Source organism: Dendrobates tinctorius, unplaced genomic scaffold (genome assembly GCF_039654945.1).
Source record: "Dendrobates tinctorius isolate UK_male_01 unplaced genomic scaffold, ASM3965494v1 ptg000070l, whole genome shotgun sequence".
Classification (NCBI taxonomy): Eukaryota; Metazoa; Chordata; class Amphibia; order Anura; family Dendrobatidae; genus Dendrobates; species Dendrobates tinctorius.
Window position 1 is genome coordinate 82,962,957 of NW_027361738.1, and position 23,439 is coordinate 82,986,395.

Below are 23,439 nucleotides of genomic sequence, written 5' to 3' on the forward strand. Positions count from 1 at the left end.
TGCAGTAATGGCACCTGTTTGAACTTGTTATCAGTATAAAAGACACCTGTCCACAACCTCAAACAGTCTGACTCCAAACTCCACTATGGTGAAGACCAAAGAGCTGTCGAAGGACACCAGAAACAAAATTGTGGCCCTGCACCAGGCTGGGAAGACTAAATCTGCAATAGGCAAGCAGCTTGGTGTGATGAAATCAACTGTGGGAGCAATAATAAGAAAATGGAAGACATACAAGACCACTGATAATCTCCCTCGATCTGGGGCTCCACGCAAGATTTCACCCCGTGGGGTCAAAATGATCACAAGAACGGTGAGCAAAAATCCCAGAACCACACGGGGGGGACCTAGTGAATGACCTGCATAGAGCTGGGACCACCGTAACAAAGGCTACCATCAGCAACACACTATGCTGCCAGGGACTCAGATCCTGCAGTGCCAGACGTGTGCCAGTGCCTGCTTAAGCCAGTACATGACGGGGTGACGCGCTGACCGTCCGGCCATCTACTTTTTCTTCCCTGGAGGTATTAATTCCGCTCCGGCACTGTTCACTTCTATGTGGGTGGGCGGAGTATGTGCTAGATGTAGGGATGGATACTATGCCCAAGGAGGATCTAGTCTCCTTATATATCTAAGGGTTTTAGGCTATAGGCCTTCAGTGTAGATGGGACTTATCTTTATTTATTTATGTATATATCTATATATGTAGATTTGGTCAGGGTTAGGTCGCGTGTCCTCTTGAACTGTAGCACTTTGCTTTCCTAAGCATATGTTCCCCATTTTCCCGTTCTGTGTATTTTCCCTAATAAAGTATATATGGGTTTTTGCTATTGGATCTTCGGTCGTAATTTGTGGTTTCCACATCCCCTATGGTATGCGCTCTAAGCGACTGATCCTTTGTTTATCCAACATTGTCGGCATCCAATATTTTTAGTACACATGATGCTGTTGCACACCTTTGCTTGCTTGTTAAGTCAGTACATGTCCGGGCCTGTCTGAAGTTTGCTAGAGAGCATCTGGATTATCCAGAAGGGTACTGGGAGAATGTCATATGGTCTGATGAAACCAAAGTAGAACTGTTTGGTAGAAACAAAACTAGCCAAGTTTGGAGGAGACAGAATGCTGAGTGGGCATCCAAAGATCACCATACCTACTGTGAAGCATGGAGGTGGCAACATCATGCTTTGGGGCTGTTTCTCTGCAAAGGGACCAGGACGACCGTGTACATGAAAGAATGAATGGGGCCACGTATTGTGAGATTTTGAGTGCAAACCTCCTTCCATCAGCAAGGGTATTGAAGATGAAACGTGGATGGGTCTTTCAGCGTGATAATGATCCCAAGCACACCGCCAGGACAATGAAGGAGTGGCATCATAAGAAGCATATAAAGGTCCTGGAGTGGCCTAGCCAGTCTCCAGATCTCAACCCCATAGAAAACCTTTGGAGGGATTTGAAAGTTCTTGTTGCCCAGCGACAGGTCCAAAACATCACTGCTCTAGAGGAGACCTGCATGGAGGAATGGGCCAATATACCACCAACAGTGTGTGCCAACCTTGTGAAGACTTACAGAGTACGTTTGACCTCTGTCATTGAAAACAAAGGATATATAACAAAATATTGAGATGAACCATTGTTAATGACCAAATACTTATTTTCCACCAAAATTTGCAAAATAAATCTTGCCAAATCAGACAAGGAGATTTTCTGGATTTGTTTTCTCATTTTGACTCTCATAGTTGTGGTCTACCTATGATGTCATTTACAGGCCTCTCTCATCTTTTTTAAGTGGGAGAACTTACACAATTGGTGGCTGACTAAAAACTTTTTTCCCCACTGTGTTGAATGGAGCACTTTTTGTGGCCATTATATTGTATGGAGGGCTGTGTGGGGGATTACAGTTGGAGAATTATACTGTGATGGGGTCACCATTCTTTGTCGGAGGGAGTGAGGGAGGTTACAGTAGGGTCATCATACCGTGCGTGTGGAGGGTACTGTGGGCGTATCAATCTGTGCTTGGGGGGCACTTCTGTTTGCATCGCACTTTATTATCTGTATTATTCAAGATTTTTTATCCTTTATTACATATTTAAATTAGGCCATTGGGCCACATACGTTTTACTGCTCTTACATAAAATATTATATAATTCCAATATTTTATTCTAAGAACTATTAATTAAAATGTGCAACCCCTTTAAGTTTGTTTCCAGATCAAAAAGTTAATTGTTATAGTTGATAACAAAAAAACTTTCTCAATTGTAGACTTTTTTTTTTTTAATAGATCACAAGCTCTGTGTAGTAGAGTTTGATATCCCTGGTCTAGGGGCTTTAAGTTATGGCTCTACACCTGAATAAAATCCTGTTTGCCGTATTGTGGCATCATGTCTCCTTTAATATGAGTCTTTTTTATTTATAGGATAAAAACATTATTAGGATAAATTGTATTTGCATTCTCGTTATTGCCTGCATGTGGTAGAGCACAAACAGGAGCACGCACGGCATTATGTCTAAGCCAGTCAAGAAAACAACAGAAATGTCAAGTATTGCTTTTTTTTTTTTTTTTTTGCGCATTTCCTGCCTCCCCGGGTAGTGATCTGCATTCAGTCACACACACATTTGACAAGTGGTAATCACAGACTGACCTTGTTTTACACCGATTTTGATTTTTATTTATCATTGAAAGCTCAAAGTTTACAATCATCTCTCCTAACCAGTCTGTTTAAAATATCTCCATATGATTTTTAAGACTTCTGCATTGTGTAATTCCTCTGTTACTCCTCCTGGAAAAGTATGAATCAATTGACAACCGGATGATACCACTACTGAAGAGGCAATTTGCATAACACTACTCTAGTAATTAAAGTGTGTCCCTACTGTTGCACAACCATCAACACAAAAAAGGGCATGCACGGACATAATTGGCGCATGTAGGACCCAAGGGCACTCTGGTAGTGGCCCATTTAGCCCTGTAACGGGATCTGGCCACTTCTGCAGAGGCCTCCCGTAACGGGATCTGGCCACTTCTGCAGAGGCCTCCCGTAACGGGATCTGGCCACTTCTGCAGAGGCCTCCCGGTTGTGTTCATGGCGTAGCTGCTGGTCAAGGGAGTGAGTTTAAGGAAGAGGTGTTAGCTAGATGGATCAGAACCAGAGAAGCTAGGGTAATGTCAGAATCATATTCCATATGGTATATAACTAGGAAATAGCTGGTGTCGAGTCCATGACATCAGACAAGTAACAGAATATAATTGGGCAAACCGATTAGGTTATACCAGGAGCGGATAAAAGGGGATTTAAATGGGGGCACCTACATTCGGTGCCGAAACCCAGGCGGTCATTTGTATGTTAGTTTTTCCAGTGATTGGCTGGGCAGCAGAACCTCTTATTAATATATTAGTATTTGTTGTGGCAGCAGGAAAGCAGCTTAGCAGGAGGAGAAAATAATCTGGAAGAGCTAATAGCTGAGAATGCTGGACGGTGAATTTGATGTCCAGTGATAAAGTCATCCCAGCCTTTGCTGTTATCAGAAATGCCCACAGTGCACAAGAGACAGACAGCAGATACAGCCAACGCAGGAGCATGGACGAGAAAGGTCACAACACCTGCATGGCCTTACAGCGTCAGAGTGTGCAGTGCATGGACGGACATTCATTATATAAAGGTCATCAAGGAAACGGTCACCTCTTTTGCCCTCTTGGCTAATGTTTTTCATAAAATTAGTAAATAAGGAAGGGAGAACTATTATGACACCTTCTATCCATATGAACTATATGGGTATGAGCACACAAATTTTTTTTTGAGTTAGTCAAAAACTATGAATTTTCAACTGAGAAGAGCTTTAGGAAAATGCTCCTTCTTTAGGGGAGTTTTTGGAAGGGTTTTGCAATTCCTGAAGAGGTTTTGAAGAGTTTTTTTCTTTTAAACGTTTTGGAAGAGTTTTATTGTGCCTGACATGATTTCTTTTTTTCCAGCCATCTGATTGGACAAAACCTAGTTTGGAGCAGATTCCATCAGGAGCCGCTCCACACAAGTGACATGCACTTACTGTTTTCCAACCAGATGATGTTAAAAAATCTGAAGTGGAAAGAAAAAGCTGAAAAGACTGAAAGTATGAACAGTACAGCCATTCTACAATAGAAATGAATAGAAAGTGTCTTTACGAAAGTTTTAGGGCATTTTTGAAGCAAACCAAAATACTCCATGTGAACATACCATTAGACTCACTATGTTTGGAAAGATAACAAACTAACTAGAGGTAATCCCTAACTAAGTCCCAAAGGCTTCAATTGCTTTTTCCAAGGCCCAACATGGGATGAGAGTATTGAGGATGTAGAAAAATATTTTTTACCGGTGGTGTCAAAGTCTGGAAAATAGTCGGGACAGTTCTGTGTGACGTTGGTTCCTGCCGGTGTATCATCCCAGCACAGCCATCCATCCCAGGTCCGGTTGCAATATTGCCCTGTGGATTAAAATATGGATACAGGTTAACATAAGCCTTGATTGTTTACTGGTTTTCTTCATACATGAACTACCCGTGAAGGTTGGAAATAATTCTCCTAAGTAACTTCAAAATTGGTGAAGTGGTGGATTTGCCCCCTTTCAGTCATTCCTGGATATATAAACTCAGTGGCCATATTATTAGAGACAATTGCCTTTTCATAATTGAATCTCTGAATGTAAATTAGACATGTGACCCCAGGGGGGCAGTATAAAACGAAGTGGGTCATTATCAGCCTAAATCCACATTAGGATTGAAAATTCAATCGGGTCAACTTCAAATAGCCGTGGTGATCAATGCTGGAGCCGCGTATAATAGGGTTGAGTATTTCAAGAACTGTAAACCCTCTGGGGTTTTTTTTTGGTGTGGAGAGAATACTGAGACTAGTGTACTTAATGAAAAACAGCCAGAGAAAGGGTCAGAGGAAGATGTGAAGAATCGTTCTGATGAAGAGATCAGAGGAAGATTGTCATGGTTTACTGGGAGGTCAGGGTAGGTGTGGTAAGAGTTAACATGGAAAGCCTCTCTGTGCATCCAGGGAGGGTTCTTATAGCCTCATGATAGAGCCGTCCCCTGTCGTTTATACTCTTAGCTGAGTGTGCCTGACCCTGTTCTGTCTGTGCTTCATGCCAATCGTTGTTTGTCTGCTTGGTGTTTGATCCGGTCCCGTCACGGTTTACGTCTCTTGTCTGCTGATTCTGTACCTCGCTGCCCGTTCTGTGTATGACCTTTGGCTACGTTCTGACTTCCCTTCTAAGCATTCCTCCTGTACCTCGCTGCCCGCCCCGTGTATGACCTTATTGCCTGCCTGACTATTGTTATTTCTCTGCTTCTTTACCAGTGTCGTCATCGGCGCTGCAGGAGCTCGGCTGTAGCCCCGCCCAGCCCTCTGACGTGCGGTCACGTGGCTGCAGGTCCTGCGGGCATCGAGCGCTTCACTATCGCTCCGCCCTCCCCGCAGATCCTGGAGCTCGGTTACACATACCCGCGCTGTGCTCCTCTCATCGCTGTGGGTAAGGAGCCTCCACATACTTGCTATTGGTGTCCTTGTCACCTGGACAGCAGGGCGGTTACTCTGTCCCTGACATTATAAACGACTGTCACAGTTTTTTCTCCCCTCCTCTCCTCTCAGGGAAAAAAGAGTGTGTGTGTGTTTGGTTATCACAAACCTGTATCATGGACCCCATGCAAATGCTGTCAGACCAGGTAAAACACCTGACTCAAATGTTCCAGAAGTTAAATGCGGAGCAGCGCACGATGGCCCATACCCAGCAGCATCTGGTAGACACAGTGCAAGGGGCTGTCGCTGCAGGGGCTCTCGGTCCTGAGAGTAAGGATGTGTCACTTATGTCCCCTGAGTCTCCTGTTAAATTACCGGACTCTTTTTCTGGGGACAAAAGAGAATACAGGGCTTTCAGGGGAGGATGCAAATTGTTCTTCTCCCTGAGACCCCATTCTTCAGGGGGAGAATTCCAGAGAGTGGAGATGATAATCTCTCTGCTTTGGGGTTCCCCACAAGCCTGGGCATTTTCTCTCGCTCCCACGGCCCCGGAACGAATGACTGTTGATGCATTTTTTGAGGCCCTGGGTCGCATTTATGATGAACTAGTTAGGGTTCGAATGGGTGAGGATATGGTGATGAATGCACGTCAGGGTAGGCACTTAGCGGAGTGGTTCGGCTCAGAGTTCCGACGATGGGCAGCAGAGGTCTCCTGGGATGATGCAGCTCTCCGGGGACTATTCTGTAGAGGCCTGTCAGAATGCCTTCAAGATGCCCTGGCCTTGCATCCACCTCCTAATACCCTGGAGGATGCCATGACCCAAGCCGTGCGGATGGATCGCCGGCTAAGAGCCAGAGGAGTGATGCACTCGGAAACCTCCTTATTTTCTGGCAGTAAAGAGGTTGATGCCTCTCCGGTGCCCATGAAAATTGGCGTCACCTCAGTTAAGGAGAAAGAGAACGCCGCCGAGAGAAGCAGCTCTGTTTCTATTGTGGAGAATCGGGACATTGGAGGAGGGATTGCCCATCGTGTCCGTCATCCTCTAAGTCGACGGGAAACTACTAGGTCTGGGTAGTGATCGAGGAGGCTGCCCAGACCTTCAGGTACTTTTTTCCTCATGCCCTAAAATCTTGCTTAAAGTTGAACTGGTGGTAGACAAATATCATTTTGTTTCTACAGCAGTGGTGGACTGCGGTTCATCACTCAATCTGGTCAGCTCCTGTATCATCTCCCAATTCAAGATAGGGACAGTCAGGCTGGAGACCCCACTGAAAATCATGGCCATTGACTTTTCCACCCTCACCCGTTCAGGGATTCTTTATGTTTCTGACAGTTTTTCCCCGCAGATTGGTTCTTCTCATACAGAAGAAATTAAATGTTTTGTGATGGACAAATTGCCCGCAGGGCTGGTATTGGGCATGCCGTGGCTTCAACGGCACAACCCAGTGATTGATTGGGAAAAAAGGGAAATTGTCAAGTGGGGTTCGAAATGTATTCACTGTTGCCATAAATCCGTTTTTTGTGTGACACCCGCAATATCTGTCTGAGTCTTCTGTCTGTCTGGAGGGTATTCCGGAGTACCTTAAGGATTTTGAGGATGTGTTTTCTGAAAGCGAGGCAGAGGCATTACCCCCGCACAGGCCATTTGACTGCACTATTGGTCTGATTCCTGGGGCCAAATTGCCCAAAGCCCGTTTGTTCAATTTATCAGGCCCGGAGCGTCTTGCTATGAAGGAATACATCGCTGAAAGTCTCCGTAAAGGGCACATCAGACTTTTAGTTTCCCCAGTAGCAGCAGGATTTTTCTTTGTTAAAAAGAAAGATGGTGGCCGACGTCCCTGCCTCGACTTTCGAGAACTCAACAAGATTACCGTCAGGAATACATACCCCTTACCCCTGATTCCAGAATATTGTGTAACCAACTCTCTGGGGCTAAGTGGTTTTCCAAATTGGATCTTAGAGGGGCCTATAACTTGATAAGAATCAGAGAAGGAGACGAATGGAAGACAGCTTTTCTCACGTCAGAGGGTTTATTTGAAAACTTAGTGATGCCATTTGGTCTCACTAATGCACCAGCTGTCTTCCAAAATTTCATCAATGTGGTGTTTGCGGACCTTATTGGCCACTTTGTTGTTGTCTATTTAGATGATATCCTAATATATTCTGCTGACATGGATTCTCATTTATTGCAAGTCAGAACGGTACTTCAAAGACTCAGAAAAAATCAACTATTCGTCAAGCTTGAAAAATGTACATTTTTTGTCCAGGAATTATCATTCTTAGGGCTCATAATCTCGCCACAGGGCTTTCAGATGGAACCCAAGAAGGTACAAGCCATTGTGGAGTGGGTCCAACCTCAAGACTTGAAAGGACTCCAGCGCTTCTTGGGATTCGCGAACTATTATCGCAGGTTCATCAAAGGCTTTTCGCAGATAGTTAAGCCTCTTACTGATCTCACGTGTAAAGGGGCGGATATTAGGAATTGGTCTCCTCCAGCTAGACAGTCTTTTCTCGTTCTGAAGAATTGCTTTATGTCTGCCCCGATATTGGTTCCACCAGACCCATCCTTGCCATTTGTCGTGGAGGTTGATGCTTCAGAGGTGGGGGTGGAGGCGGTGTTGTCTCAGGGGCCAGCTACTCTGACTAACCTCAGGCCTTGTGCCTATTTTTCAAAAAAGTTTTCTCCAGCAGAGAGAAACTACGACGTTGGGAATAGAGAGCTTCTGGCAATCAAGATGGCGTTCGAAGAGTGGAGGCATTTTTTGTAGGGGGCAGCTCACCCTATCACGGTCATCACTGATCACAAAAATTTAGAGTATATTAAAACAGCCAAAAGATTGACTCCCAGGCAGGCCCGCTGGTCACTTTTTTTTCCAGGTTTCAATTCTCTATTACTTTTCGTCCAGGGTCTAAAAATGTGAAAGCAGATGCATTATCACATAGTTTTGAGCCGTTGTCCGCCCCTGACCCGCCGTCCTCCATTCTTCAACCCGGGGTGGTTATAGCAGAGCTGTCATAGGAATTGGAGTGAGAGATTGTGGGGGCTCAATCTTTAGCTCCAAGGTCCAAACTTGCACATAAATTGTTTGTTCCACAACACTTGCGCACCAATCTCCTGCGGGAATTCCATGACTCAAAATTAGGCACTCATCCAGGTATTACTGCCACATGCAAGGCAGTAAGAAGAGTTTTTTGGTGGCCTTTAATGTCTACAGAGATTAAGAGTTATGTCGCAGCAGTGGGGTATGCGCCCGTTCCAAGAGCTCTCATTGCCGGCCGGGGAATTGGTGCCTTTACCAATCCCAAGAAGACCATGGACTCATTTGTCCATGGACTTCATTACTAATCTCCCTCCATCCCGGGGTAATACTGTGGTTTGGGTAATTGTGGACAGATTCTCCAAGTTGGCACACTTTGTACCTATGGCTAAGTTACCGTTAGCAGAAGTTCTTTCTAGACATTTTCTTTCCCAGGTGGTTCCTCTTCATGGGGTTCCTATGAACATTGTATCTGATAGAGGGACTCAATTTGTAGCTAAATTTTGGCAGGCTTTTTGCAAGAAGCTGGGGATATCTCTGTCTTTCACCTCAGCCTACCACTCAGAAAGCAATGGACAAACGGAGCGCACGAACCAGTCGCTGGAACAGATTCTCCGGTGCTTGACTTCCACTTTGCAGGATGACTGGTGCGATGCCTTGCCGTTGGAGGAATTCGCCTTCAACAATCGAATAAATCAATCCACTGGTAGGTCACCGTTTTTTATTAATTACAGATTAAACCCTCATTTCGGTGAATTCTCACGTCTGGATTCTAACTAACCGGGGGCTGAGGACTGCTTCAACCGGATCAGTGATCTGTGGTTTAAGGTGCGTTTGAATATTTCCAAAGCACAAGGGAAATATAAATATTTTGCAGATAGTAAGAGGGACTCTGGTCAGACGCTACGGTGTGGAGATAAGGTGTGGCTTTCTACGCGAAACATAAAACTAAGGGTACCCTCCGCCAAACTGGGGCCGAAATTCATTGGCCCTTATGAGATAACCGAGGAGATTAACCCGGTAGCTTATCGCTTACTTCTCCCTTCATCTTAGAAACTCCATGATGTGTTCCATAGGTCCTTGCTCAAACCATTGGGTTCGGTGGTAGAGGAAACAGGGTCCCTTCCAACTCTGGTATTGGTTGATGGGCATATGGAGTTTGAAGTTCAAAAGATTGTACATTCTCGATGGGTTCGCGGGTCTTTGTAGTACTTGGTACATTGAAAAGGGTACGGTCCGGAGGACCGGTCTTGGGTACCGGCCAGATTGGTGCACGCTGATCGCCTGGTTAGGGCATACCATGCTCGATATCCAGACAGACCTGGGGGTCCAGAGGCTCCCCGTTGAAAGGGGGGCACTGTCATGGTTTACTGAGAGATCAGGGTAGGTGTGGTAAGAGTTAACATGGAAAGCCTCTCTGTGGATCCAGGGAGGGTTCTTATAGCCTCATGATAGAGCCGTCCCCTGTCGTTTATACTCTTAGCTGAGTGTGCCTGACCCTGTTCTGTCTGTCCTTCATGCAAATCGTTGTTTGTCTGCTTGGTGTTTGATCCGGTCCCGTCACGGTTTAGGTCTCTTGTCTGCTGATTCTGTACCTCGATGCCCGTTCTGTGTATGACTAGTGGCTACGTTCTGACTTCCCTTCTAAGCATCCCTCCTGTACCTCACTGCCCGTTCTGTGTATGACCTTTGGCTAGGTTTGAGCCTCCTTTGAGTATCCCTCCTGTACCTCGCTGCCCGCCCCGTGTATGACCTTATTGCCTGCCTGACTATTGTTATTTCTCTGCACCGCTTCTTTACCAGTGTTGTCATCGGCGCTGCAGGAGCTCCGCTGTAGCCCCGCCCAGCCCTCTGACGCGCAGTCACGTGGCCGCAGGTCCTGCGGGCATCGAGCGCTTTACTATCGCTCCGCCCTCCCCGCAGGTCCTGGAGCTGGGTTACTCATACCCGCGCTGTGCTCCTACCTCTCATCGCTGTGGGTAAGGAGCCTCCACATACTTGCTATTGGTGTCCTTGTCACCTGGACAGCAGGGCGGTTACTCTGTCCCTGACAAAGATGTGAAGAATCCTTGATATGAAAGAAGTCAAAGGATGATGTGAAGAATCATTCTGATGGAGAGATCAGAGGAGGATGTGAAGAATAGTTGTAATGTAAGGATCAGAGGAAAATGTGAAGAATCGTTGATATAAAAGGATCAGAGGAGGATGTGAAGAATCGTTTTCGTGAAAGAGGTCAGAGGATGATGTAAAGAATCATTCCGATAGAAAGAGCAGAGGAGGATGTGAAGAATAGTTGTAATGTAAGGATCAGAGGAGGATGTGAAGAATAGTTGTAATGAAAGAATCAGAGGAGGATGTGAAGAATCGTTTTGATGAAAGATGTCAGAGGATGATGTAAAAAATCATTTCGATGGAAAGAGCAGAGGAGCATGTGAAGAATAGTGGCAATGAAAGAATCAGAGGAGGATGAGAAGAATTACTCTGATGAACAGGAGGGAAAACTGCAACCAAATACAGCGCCAGAGTCCAACTCACCTGTCAGAATGCACAACTGATCAGCATCCAGTGTATTTCCTATCTACTGCATCTGTCTATCTTGCATTCTGCACTACATGATGCTGGCAGCTCTGTCATTTATTCTATTACATGAAGACTTGAAGAGAATTGATTTATCTATTTTCCCGCATGCACAAGTAAAGCTACTGAATAGTGACACATAAATAATACGTTAACATCAGTCACCCCAGCGCTTCGTGTGTCATTGTTGTCAGGTATAAACTTGAAACGCAAAAGAAACGCTCGGGAATCAATTCATTATAAAGACAGGGCAGATGATGGCCGACAATAATGCTGCTTTCTAAGTAGCTTCTAGAGGCTTCCAAGCTTGTAGGAAGTTGTCAGTGTCAGCAGATCCTAGCGGATGGCAAATGTGTGTATAATACAGAGGTAATAATATTCTAGGGACCAAGACAATTGTCCAACATTTCACTCTGCATAGCTTAAAGTAGCAGCTGAGCCAGAAGTATCAATCTGTGAATGTCAAGTGCCTGAACGATACTAATGTAACTTATCTTCACAAACGTGAATTATACTTTTAAATGAAGAAGAAATGATCAGAGAATTATATATTTAATGTATAAAGAATATTATAGAGCAAATTAGTAGTTATATTCTTGTACATAGGGGCAGTATTATAGTAGTTATATTCTTGTACATAGGAGCAGTATTATAGTAGTTATATTCTTGTACATAGGGGGCAGTATTATAGTAGTTATATTCTTGTACATAGGAACAGTATTATAGTATTTATATTCTTGTATATAGAGAGCAGTATTATAGTAGTTATATTCTTGTACCTAGGGGCAGTATTCTAGTAGTTATATTCTTGTACATAGGGAGCAGTATTATAGTAGATATTTTCTTGTACATAGGGGCAGTATTCTAGTAGTTATATTCTTGTACATAGGGAGCAGTATTATAGTAGATATATTCTTGTACACAGGGAGCAGTATTATAGTAGTTATATTCTTGTACATAGGGGCAGTATTCTAGTAGTTATATTCTTGTACATAGGGGGCAGTATTATAGTAGTTATATTCTTGTACATAGGAGCAGTATTATAGTAGTTATATTCTTGTACACAGGGAGCAGTATTCTAGTAGTTATATTCTTGTACATAGGGGCAGTATTATAGTAGTTATATTCTTGTACATAGGAGCAGTATTATAGTAGTTATACTCTTGTACATAGGGGGCAGTATTATAGTAGTTATATTCTTGTACATAGGGAGCAGTATTATAGTAGTTATATTCTTGTACATAGGGGGCAGTATTATAGTAGTTATACTCTTGTACATAGGGGGCAGTATTATAGTAGTTATATTCTTGTACATAGGGAGCAGTATTATAGTAGTTATATTCTTGTACACAGGGAGCAGTATTCTAGTAGTTATATTCTTGTACATAGGGGCAGTATTATAGTAGTTATATTCTTGTACATAGGAGCAGTATTATAGTAGTTATACTCTTGTACATAGGGGGCAGTATTATAGTAGTTATATTCTTGTACATAGGGAGCAGTATTATAGTAGTTATATTCTTGTACATAGGGGGCAGTATTATAGTAGTTATACTCTTGTACATAGGGGGCAGTATTATAGTAGTTATATTCTTGTACATAGGGAGCAGTATTATAGTAGTTATATTCTTGTACACAGGGAGCAGTATTATAGTAGTTATATTCTTGTACATAGGGGCAGTATTCTAGTAGTTATATTCTTGTACATAGGGAGCAGTTTTATAGTAGATATATTCTTGTACATAGGGGGCAGTATTCTAGTAGTTATATTCTTGTACATAGGGGCAGTATTATAGTAGTTATATTCTTGTACATAGGGAGCAGTATTATAGTAGTTATACTCTTGTACACAGGGAGCAGTATTCTAGTAGTTATATTCTTGTACATAGGGGCAGTATTATAGTAGTTATATTCTTGTACATAGGAGCAGTATTATAGTAGTTATACTCTTGTACATAGGGGGCAGTATTATAGTAGTTATATTCTTGTACATAGGGAGCAGTATTATAGTAGTTATATTCTTGTACATAGGGGGCAGTATTATAGTAGTTATACTCTTGTACATAGGGGGCAGTATTATAGTAGTTATATTCTTGTACATAGGGAGCAGTATTATAGTAGTTATATTCTTGTACACAGGGAGCAGTATTATAGTAGTTATATTCTTGTACATAGGGGCAGTATTCTAGTAGTTATATTCTTGTACATAGGGAGCAGTTTTATAGTAGATATATTCTTGTACATAGGGGGCAGTATTCTAGTAGTTATATTCTTGTACATAGGGGCAGTATTATAGTAGTTATATTATTGTACATAGGGAGCAGTATTATAGTAGTTATACTCTTGTACATAGGGAGCAGTATTATAGTAGTTATATTCTTGTACATAGGGAGCAGTTTTATAGTAGATATATTCTTGTACATAGGGGGCAGTATTCTAGTAGTTATATTCTTGTACATAGGGGCAGTATTATAGTAGTTATATTCTTGTACATAGGAGCAGTATTATAGTAGTTATACTCTTGTACATAGGGAGCAGTATTATAGTAGTTATATTCTTGTACATAGGGGACAGTATTATAGTAGTTATATTCTTATATATAGGAGCAGTATTATAGTAGTTATATTCTTGTACATAGGGGCAGTATTATAGTAGTTATATTCTTATATATAGGAGCAGTATTATAGTAGTTATATTCTTGTACATAGGGGCAGTATTATCGTAGTGATATTTTTGTACATAGGAGCAGTGTTATAGTAGTTATATTCTTGTATATAGGGGCAGTATTATAGTAGTTATATTCTTGTACATAGGGAGCAGTATTATAGTAGTGATATTCTTGTACATAGGGGCAGTATTATAGTAGCTATATTCTTGTACATTGGGACAGTATTATAGTAGTTATATTCTTGTACATAGGGGCAGTATTATAGTAGTTATATACTTGTACATAGGGAGCAGTATTATAGTAGTTATATTCTTGTATATAGGGGCAGTATTATAGTAGTTATATTCTTGTACATAGGGAGCAGTATTATAGTAGTGATATTCTTGTACATAGGGGCAGTATTATAGTAGTTATATTCTTGTACATAGGGGCAGTATTATAGTAGTTATATTCTTATATATAGGAGCAGTATTATAGTAGTTATATTCTTGTACATAGGAGCAGTAGTATAGTAGTGATATTCTTGTACATAGGAGCAGTGTTATAGAAGTTATATTCTTGTATATAGGGGCAGTATTATAGTAGTTATATTCTTGTATATAGGGGCACAACATTATTATATATGTTCTGCAAAATATAAAACAAGACAATTATAATAAATGGCAACAATTGCATAAACTTACACTATGACATATATCTGGAGATAAGGTTTAAGGTCGTGTAAATGCAGGCGTGAGAGCAGCAGTATAGATAGCTCTGTATAACTTGCCGCCTTCTGTGCATCTCCCGCGCTGAACAGCTTTCCTTTTCTGACTAATTAATTTCTATATTTTCCCTTGTTCTACAGAAATTGCTATTGAATTCCTTTCACCGAGATGAGAATGTTACTAGTAACACGCCGCGACCTCTCTTTCCTTCTGAAATTGTCTCTTTCTCTTCTCTACTGAAATACCCGAGGTCTTTTTAAAGATTTCTAGGTTGTAAATGCTCCATAGGAACCACTGTTTATTTGTATCTAGAGAGATGCCTGAAAGAATGCGACTTCAATGGAAACTCATTGTAACGTTTGTTCCCGACTTTCCACATGATTGTCATGATCCATGCTGGATCATGACTGATATAAAGCACAGGTAACCTTTTTTTTCTCCTAAGCTGTGCTTAAGGTGTTTTTGCCCCCGGTAGCCATTAGGATTATTGCATTGTGGTGTAGTTTGTTCTAAGTTTGCCCCGGTGGTGGTGAGCGTCATTGCACTCTAGTTTGTTTTGTTTAGTGCACATGATATTAATGCAGGTGTGATTGCTGGCTCTACTATAAAAGAGTCACAGGTGTTGCAATCAGAGTTGGTGATAGTGTTCATTTCAACCATCCTTGGTGGAGGAAGGATCTAGAGAGAGGTCCTGGCAGCACTGTCTTAGCCCTGGTGTGAAATGAGTCATAGGGGATTTCCTTGTTGCTCTGACAGAGCTTGGTGGCAGCGAATCAGGAGGAGAGCTGCATTCTGGTGGTGGACTCTGTTGCCAGGAGCAAGTGCAACAGAGTAAGCTAAGTGGTGTTTCCCTGTTTGTGTTTTTCCTTAGTGTGTATTAGTACAGCGGTGGGGCCAGTGCCTGCGCCACCCAGCTCCCTAGCAAGGGATAGGTGTAGGGTGTGCTAGGGCGACAGGTTCGTGATCAGCGCCCGGTGCGGAACCGGCATAGGGAACGTTAGGAGCGTTAGGGACACTGACTCAGGGGAGTGCAGGAGGTCTGCATGTCTCCTTTCCCTATCGCAGGGCCCACCGTTGTAACTGTTTCTCTACCCCTTGTCTTGTTGTTTTAGTTACCGGCCTGCGAGCCGTGTCACACAGGACAGTATCACGTGACGTGTCCTGTTGTTTTAGTTACCGACCTGCGAGTCGTGTCACACAGGATGGGTCCACGTGACATTATCACCAACCCCCACTTTTTTTTCTGCTGAGCCATGGACCCAGTTCAGACCTTTGCCCAAATGCTGCAGACCCTTACTGATGAGATTAGGGGGCTGCGCGGTGAGTTGGTGCAGCAACTGCAGCTGTTGGTGGGTTTTGGGGGCTTGGTTCAAAGACAGGCTCAGCCAGAACCCAAGATATCACTCCCTGACAGGTTTTCTGGAGGGAGAGATCAATTCTTGGTATTTCAGCCAGCCTGCAAATTATATTTCAGACTGCGCCCTCGTTCATCAGGGAGTGAAGAGCAACGGGTGGGAATCATTATGTCCCTTCTTAAGGGAGATCCCTAATCCTGGGCCTTCTCCCTGCCGGATGATTCACCATCTTTAGAGTCCGTGGATGAGTTCTTTGCGGCCTTGGCGCTTGTGTATGGGGATCCTGATGGCATCGCCCTGGCGGAATCTCGAATCCGTAGGTGTAAACAGGGAGCCCGGGTCGCTGAGGAGTACTGCTCAGAGTTTAGGAGATGGGCCACTAATACTCAGTGGAATGACGCTGCACTTAGGAGTCAATTTGTGCAGGGTCTGTCTCCAAAGTTGCAGGATACTCTGGTGCAGTACGCCGCCCCCAGGTCGCCGGAGGCCACCATGTCCCTTGCCATCCAGGTAGATAGACGCCTTAGGGAGAGACATACACAAAATGTGCCCCCTGTAGTCCTCGCTAGGGAGGAGGACCCACCAGTGCGGATGGAGGAACCCAAGCAGCCTGGTGTTGTTGGTACAAAAAAGGGGTTGTCTGCGGTTCGCCGTGGTGGGGGGGTATGCTTTTCCTGTGGGAAGCCGGGCCATTTCATGAGAGCCTGCCCTGTGCGTGCCAAGTTTCCTGATGAACCCATACAAGTAGGAGGAGCTAGTTTGTGTACGGAGCTGCCTACAGTTCGGGGAGTGGTGTCGGCATGTTTGTACTGTGGGCAGACTGGTCATGTCCTTAAGGCTTGCCCAATGCGCGCCAAATCATCTGTCATCTCAGAAGCCGCATTCCCCTGGTCGCTTGGAGGAAGGCGACCAGGGAGTGTATATTTCCACCATTTTGCCCTCCCAAGGTACTATGTCAGCAGAGTTGTTGGCTGGCGGCGTACCGGAGGTAAAGGATTGGCGGCCGAGGGAAGTGGTCAGCAGGGGGCACTCGTGTGAGGGCTGCTGCCTAGGAACTACTGTCTCTGCCGTCTCTCTTCAACGGACCCCTTCCTCTCCGGTGAGGGCAGCAGATCTACTGCAGGAGAGTAGGGGCAAATCTCAACCCTCACCATTAGCCAACCCTGGGAGGCGCAGACCTCGTGGTGGAAGGGGTTGGAGGGTGGTGTACCCCTTGGTGAATTGCGGGGGTGTGAGTGTGGTGACACAGGGGGACGCCTCTGTTGTCAATCCCAGAAAGAGTTCACCGAATTGTGACAAACGAATGTATGGCAATAAACGTTCAGGTCCGGACATGTGTGTGAATGAGCGTGTATGGGTGTTCTGGAGTGTTACCAGCTCATACCAAACATACACATACACAACTCGTTCCCCAGGTCAGAGCTTCGGAGATGTGTGTTGCCTCCAGAACATACGTTGCCAATACCAGCAGGCTCGTTTCTCATCAACCTGACATGCAGGTAGTTGCTGGGGTGAACTCTGGGTCTGGGCGTCCCCGCTGTAGGTGGTTCTCTGATTGGGAGCGGTCTTGAGGGTCCAGAGGCCCCAAATTAAGGGGAGGGTACTGTCATGATCCATGCTGGATCATGACTGATATAAAGCACAGGTAACCTTTTTTTTTTTCTAAGCTGTGCTTAAGGTGTTTTTGCCCCCGGTGGCCATTAGGATTATTGCACTGTGGTGTCGTTTGTTCTAAGTTTGCCCCCGGTGGTGGTGAGCGTCATTGCACTCTAGTTTCTTTTGTTTAGTGCACATGATATTAATGCAGGTGTGATTGCTGGCTCTGCTATAAAAGAGTCACAGGTGTTGCAATCAGAGTTGGTGATAGTGTTCATTTCAACCATCCTTGGTGGAGGAAGGATCTAGAGAGAGGTCCTGGCAGCTCAGTCAGAGCCCTGGTGTGAAAGGAGTCGGGGATTTCCTGGTAGCTCTGACAGAGCTTGGTGGCAGCGATTCAGGAGAGCAGCTGCATGCTGGTGGCGGACTCTGTTGCCAGGAGCAAGTGCAACAGAGTAAAGCTAAGTTGTGTTTCCCCGTTTGTGTTTTCTCCTTAGTGTGTATTAGTACAGCAGTGGGGTCAGTGCCTGCGCCACCCAGTTCCCTAGCAAGGGATAGGTGTAGGGTGTGCTAGGGCGACAGGTTCTTGATCGGCGCCCGGTGCGGAACTGGCATAGGGAATGTTAGGAGCGTTAGGGACAGTGACTCAGGGGAGTGCAGGAGGTCTCCACGTCCCCTTTCCCTATCGCAGGGCCCACCGTTGTAACTGTTTCCCTACCCCTTGTCTTGTTGTTTTAGTTACCGGCCTGCAAGCCGTGTCACACAGGACGGGTCCACGTGACAGTGATGAACTTAATTTCTTTGTGAAAAGTACAATTCAGTTGAAACAATGAAATGAACAGTGATAGAAAAGTAGTTGGCAATATGTAGGGTCGGCAGCGTTACTTACTACCGCTGGGTCCACTTCACCGATTTCACAGGGCTCCTGTACAGGGAAAACTAAAAAGGGGGCCACAATGGTGAATCAGAATCGTCGCTCCTTTATTTAGGGGTCATAGAGGTTATTCAACCACTGATCCTAAAGTGATGGAGATACTTTCAATGTGACTCTATATAAGGGTTGTCTTGAACTTTAACATCGATCGCCTATGCTTAACTTAGGTAGTCAATGCCTGATCGGTGTGTGCGCAACACTCGACCCCACCATCGATCAGCTGTTCCTGGTGTCTCTTATATGATGTCTCCTATACACAGCACACACAGACATGAGATATTCCGGCTCTCCTGCCTCTATTAATAACATGCTCAGATGCAGCAGCCGCAGCCTGGAGAACGTTATACAGCAGTACTAAGCAGTGTAGCTGTGAATTCAGCTATGGCGCATGATACTTGCTAGAAAGCTTTTTAGTCCATACCTCATGTTGAAGTATTAACCCAGGAAGTAAGAACAGAGTTGGGTTCTATTCAGAAATAAAAATCACACAGGACATAGAGGGGTTCTCTGGAACGTAACGTAAATTGGCTATGCTTAGGTTAGGTAGTCAATGCCTGAGCATTGTGGGCGCAACACCTGACACCACCTTCAATCAGCTGTTCCTTCTGTCTCCCATGTGATATCTCCTATACACAGCACACACAGACATGAGATATTTCTGCTCTCCTGTCTCTATGAGAAACATGCCCAGAAAAAGCAGCAGCAGCAAGGAGGACATTATTTAGCAGTACAAAGCAGTGTAGCTGTGAATTCAGATCTAGTGCGAGATACTTACTAGAAAGCTTTCTAGTCCATACCTCATGTTGAAGTATTAACCCAGAAAGTAAGAACAGAGTTCAGTGATATACAGAAAGAAAATCACACAGGACTTAAAGGGGTTTTATGGAACCTAATATTGATGGCCTATCTTCTGATGATCAATTTCTGATCGGTTTGGGTGTGACCCCTTGTGGGAGAGAGGGTCCCCGTCGAGTGTCCGGGTCGGAACCAAGGGGACCGTCACCTGGTTCTGGGGGAAACTGTTTCCGGGGGACAGAGTTCGGGGACGGACCGTTGTGACAGACAGATGGGCTGGGGGAGGGACCAGTATAAAGGAGGCGGGGAATTCCCGGGACGATGAGTCAGCAGAACGAGACAGAAGGAGCAGGAGATTGTGGGAGCGACTGAGAGCCAGAGTGACTCACCAGAGCCAGGAAGGAGGTCAGAAACAGGAGAGACACTTCCTCTGGACATCAGTGGGACGGCACCGAGACGACTGTCCGAGACGACCAGCAGCCGCCGCCGCCTTCTTCCAGCCCGCGACTGCGGCCTGCCCGCGGTCAGCCGCCGCCTTCTTCCAACCCGCAGCTGCGACCTGTCTCCCGCTGCCCGCAGCCGCTCTGCCCTCAACCGTGGTCGCGGCAAGCCCAGTGCCGTCGGCGGCCACCACTGTCCCGCTCCGGTCCGCAGCAGGGGACGAGCCTCTGCTTGCCGCGGATTCCCCGTCTGAGCCGTTAGCTGTGCAGGTGGCCTATCCTTCGCCACCCCACATCACTGCCGCTTGCCCCAGCCCGGGGGCTGCGGCCCATCTGTCCAAGGACTCCGCCGTGGCCTGTGAGGTTCCAGTGTCATCAGAGCGCCGGAGCACGCAAAGACTCCGTCAACGCCTCAGCACCTGGGCCCAGCGACTACTACGCCGAAAGACCACCATTACCATCCCGAACGGCGAGGGACGTCTGGACGGCTAAGTTGACTATATAATTAAGGACCCGTAGTCGGCCATACCGCGGCCCTATAGTGACCGGCTAGTGCCGGACGTAGTCGTGTTCTACCCGTTTGTGGTTGCTTGTTTAGAGCCCCTGCGAGGGCAATCCGTGTTACCCCTTATTGTTGATCAGGCCGTGACTGAGGAAAGTTCCCTCTAGTCCTATAAACGTTATTATAGAAAGCACCAAATTGTCTCGCGACTCGTCACTGCATCCTGCGTACCTGCAAGCACCACACTTGGCGTAGTCGGCAGGACGCAGTCTCCGAGCGCGGACAACGAGGGCGCCTGGCCCAGCATTTCTTTGGGGGCTATGCTAAGCAATCTACTCAGGTTCTCCGGTAGCAATACTATGCTGTGGAATTGGACAGAGAGAATGCGTGGGTTATTCAGAATGCATCCGCTTACCCCTGACCTAGAGGCAGAAGTGGCCCTGATGGCGTTGGACGGGGAAGCCCCGGATACCGTAATGTTGAGGACGCGGGGGCAGCGAACCGCCTTCGTCAGGGTGTTACAGATCTTAGAAGAGGCCTATGGGGACCCGACCGATGTTGGGGAACTGAGAACCCAGATGTTTGGACGCATGCAGAAAGAGGGGGAAACAGTGACCCAGTATATGAATGTTTTGCAGGAACTGTTTTTAGCCATTGAAAGGAAGGATGGAGTCGGCGTGGGGACCGTGGACATAACATTACGTGACCTGTTAGTGACCGGGTTACGAGACACTCTGACAAGACAGGCTTTGCGAGAGCGGGTGCGAGGGGACCCACATCTGACCTTTTCAGAGATAGGGAAGGAGGCACGGGTTCGGGAACAGGAGCAAGAGGTGACGGTCCCCGTGGGGATGGCTCGGAGTATCGAAGCATCCGTAAGCGCCCTGAGTGAACCCCGCTGGGTACAAGAGGTGAAGCAAGAGATACAGAGTATTAAAGGTGAACTGGCCGAAGCCAAGAAAGCGGCCACAAGGAGTCGGCCAGGGCCGGGTAAAGGAGGCATGAACCATCGCGGCTCGCACCCAAGTCGGTCCCCATGACCATTCGTCTGTTACGCTTGTGGAGAATTGGGATGCTCTGCCCGAGAGTGCCCACGTTCCAGGGGAAACTTGCCCCGCTGGCCAAGAAGAGCAGAAGACCCTGAGCCGTGGAGAGGCCGCCCGGAGCTGGAGCCCATCACACGGGGTGGAGGAAGTCACGAAGACCTGGTCGCGCGGTGCCCAGTGGTATGTGCAGAGATCAAAGGCCGTGCCATGCGATGCCTAGTGGATAGGGGATCGCAGGTTACGACCATGCCAGAGACTTATTTTCAGCAGCATTTTCCCGAAGCAGTGAGACCTCAGTGGGGGACAGTGATAAAGTTGGTAGCCGCCAACCAGCTACCAGTTCCTGTCGTCGGAGTAGCCTGGATGCAGATTTCGATAAGCGGCAAATCACTCGGCCGCCGGGGAGGTTGTCCTGACCCAGGGAGACACAAACAGCAAACATCCGGTTATTCTGAGTATGAACATACTACGAGAGTTCGGCAACCTCCTCCTCAACGAACCCACACAAGAGACTCTGAGCCACTGGGGTTCTCGCACGGCCCAAGGGCAGGTCTTCCAGCGGTTGGTGCGGGAGGCGCGAGTGCTCCAGGAGTGCCAGGAGGGTGAGGCGCTGGGCAAGGTCATCGCGCCGGCAGCCCCCAGCTCGTGCTTCCTCCAGGGCAGACGGTGGTAACTCTGCCGATCCGCGCCCCGATGCCACTGGAGGGAGTGGAGGTGCAGGTGGAACCATGTTACTCGGAGCGCCTGCACCCTGGCATACTGGTAGCCTGCTCCCTGTCCACGGTGCGGGAGGGGACCATCCTGGTGCGTTGTGTCAACCTGGAAGACCAAGATATCGCCCTGAAGCCCCGGGCCGAAATGGCCAAACTAGTGAGGCCTTTGGAGGAGATGCTGCCGGACCCCGCGGTCCAGTTGAAGGTGCAGCCCGAAGATCCTTGGGCAGTAACGGTACAAACCCAACAGACTGCCATATCCTCGACCCAGGAGAAAGGTCGAGTCATCCTGGAGAGAATGCTGGCTGAACTTTCCGGCCTAGCGCCAGCCCAGCTTCTCCAGGTAGAGACACTTCTTGGACAATTTTACAGTGTCTTCACCAGCCACGAGGACGACTTCGGATGTGCCACGGCCATCACGCATGGGATCCCCACGGCAGGAGCGGCCCCCATCCGGGAGCGATATCGGCAAATACCACCGCAGCTATACCAGGAAGTGAAAACCTTATTAGCCCAAATGCTCCGGAAGGGGGTCATACGAGAAAGCCAGAGCCCTTGGGCGGCCCCTATTGTCCTGGTTCGGAAAAAAGATGGCACTCTGCGTTTTTGCGTGGGTTATCGGAAGTTGAACGCCTGCACCATCAAGGATTAATATCCATTGCCCCGCATAGAAGAGTCTCTGTCCGCCCTGGGGAACGCGACGTACTTTTCAACCCTAGACCTGGCCAGTGGGTACTGGCAGGTGCCGATGTCGGAGGAAGACAGAGCCAAGATGGCATTCATCCTTCCCATGGGACTGTTTGAGTTCAATCGGATGCCGTTTGGGCTGGCCAACGCCCCAGGAACTTTTCAGCAGTTGATTGAGCGGTGTCTAGGAGACCTCAACTTTGTAGCCACGTTGATATACCTGGACAATATTATCATCTATTCCGCCACGTTCGAGGACCACCTGAGGCGGTTGGGGCAGGTGCTCGGCCGGCTGCAGAAGTATGGGCTAAAGGTAAAGCCCCAGAAATGCCACCTGTTCCGCACTCAGATCGAATACCTGGAGCATACTGTCTCGGCAGAGGGCGTCCGACCATCCCTGGAAAAGGTCGCTGCCATCCAGGGATGGCTTACCCCCGAGACGGTGAAGGACGTGCGGACCTTCTTGGGGTTGGCCGGCTACTAGCGTCGGTTCGTGAAGAATTTTGCACGCCGAGCTCGAGCCCTGCAAGACCTGCTGAAGGGGGCTCCCGCTGGGGCGAATGAACAGAAGATCCAGTGGCAGCAACCGCTAGAGGATGCGTTTCAAGATCTCAAAGCTGCTCTCTCGGACGCCCCGGTATTGGCATTTGAGGATTTCTCGCAACCGTTCATCCTGCATACCGACGGGAGCCTCCAGGGATTAGGAGCTGTGTTGTCACAGGTGCAGGACGGCCGGGAGAAAGTGATCGCCTACGGTAGCCGGTCGCTGCACGACTCAGAACGCAACCCGGACAATTACAGCTCCTTTAAGCTCGAGCTCCTCGCGGTAGTGTGGGCAATGACCGAGCGATTCGCAGAGTATCTGGCGGGCTCCGAAGTAGTAGTGCAG

At 46.8% G+C, this 23,439-nt stretch overlaps 1 protein-coding gene across 1 annotated transcript in view; it reads right to left on the reverse strand.

Moving 5' to 3' along the window:
* Positions 1 to 23,439, reverse strand: part of CALCR (calcitonin receptor) — a 287,061-nt gene that overhangs the window by 69,924 nt on the left and 193,698 nt on the right. Inside the window, exon 4 of the mRNA XM_073582041.1 lies at positions 4,342 to 4,452. Coding sequence (XP_073438142.1) covers positions 4,342 to 4,452 — 111 coding nt within the window. The remainder of the gene's footprint in view (positions 1 to 4,341; positions 4,453 to 23,439) is intronic.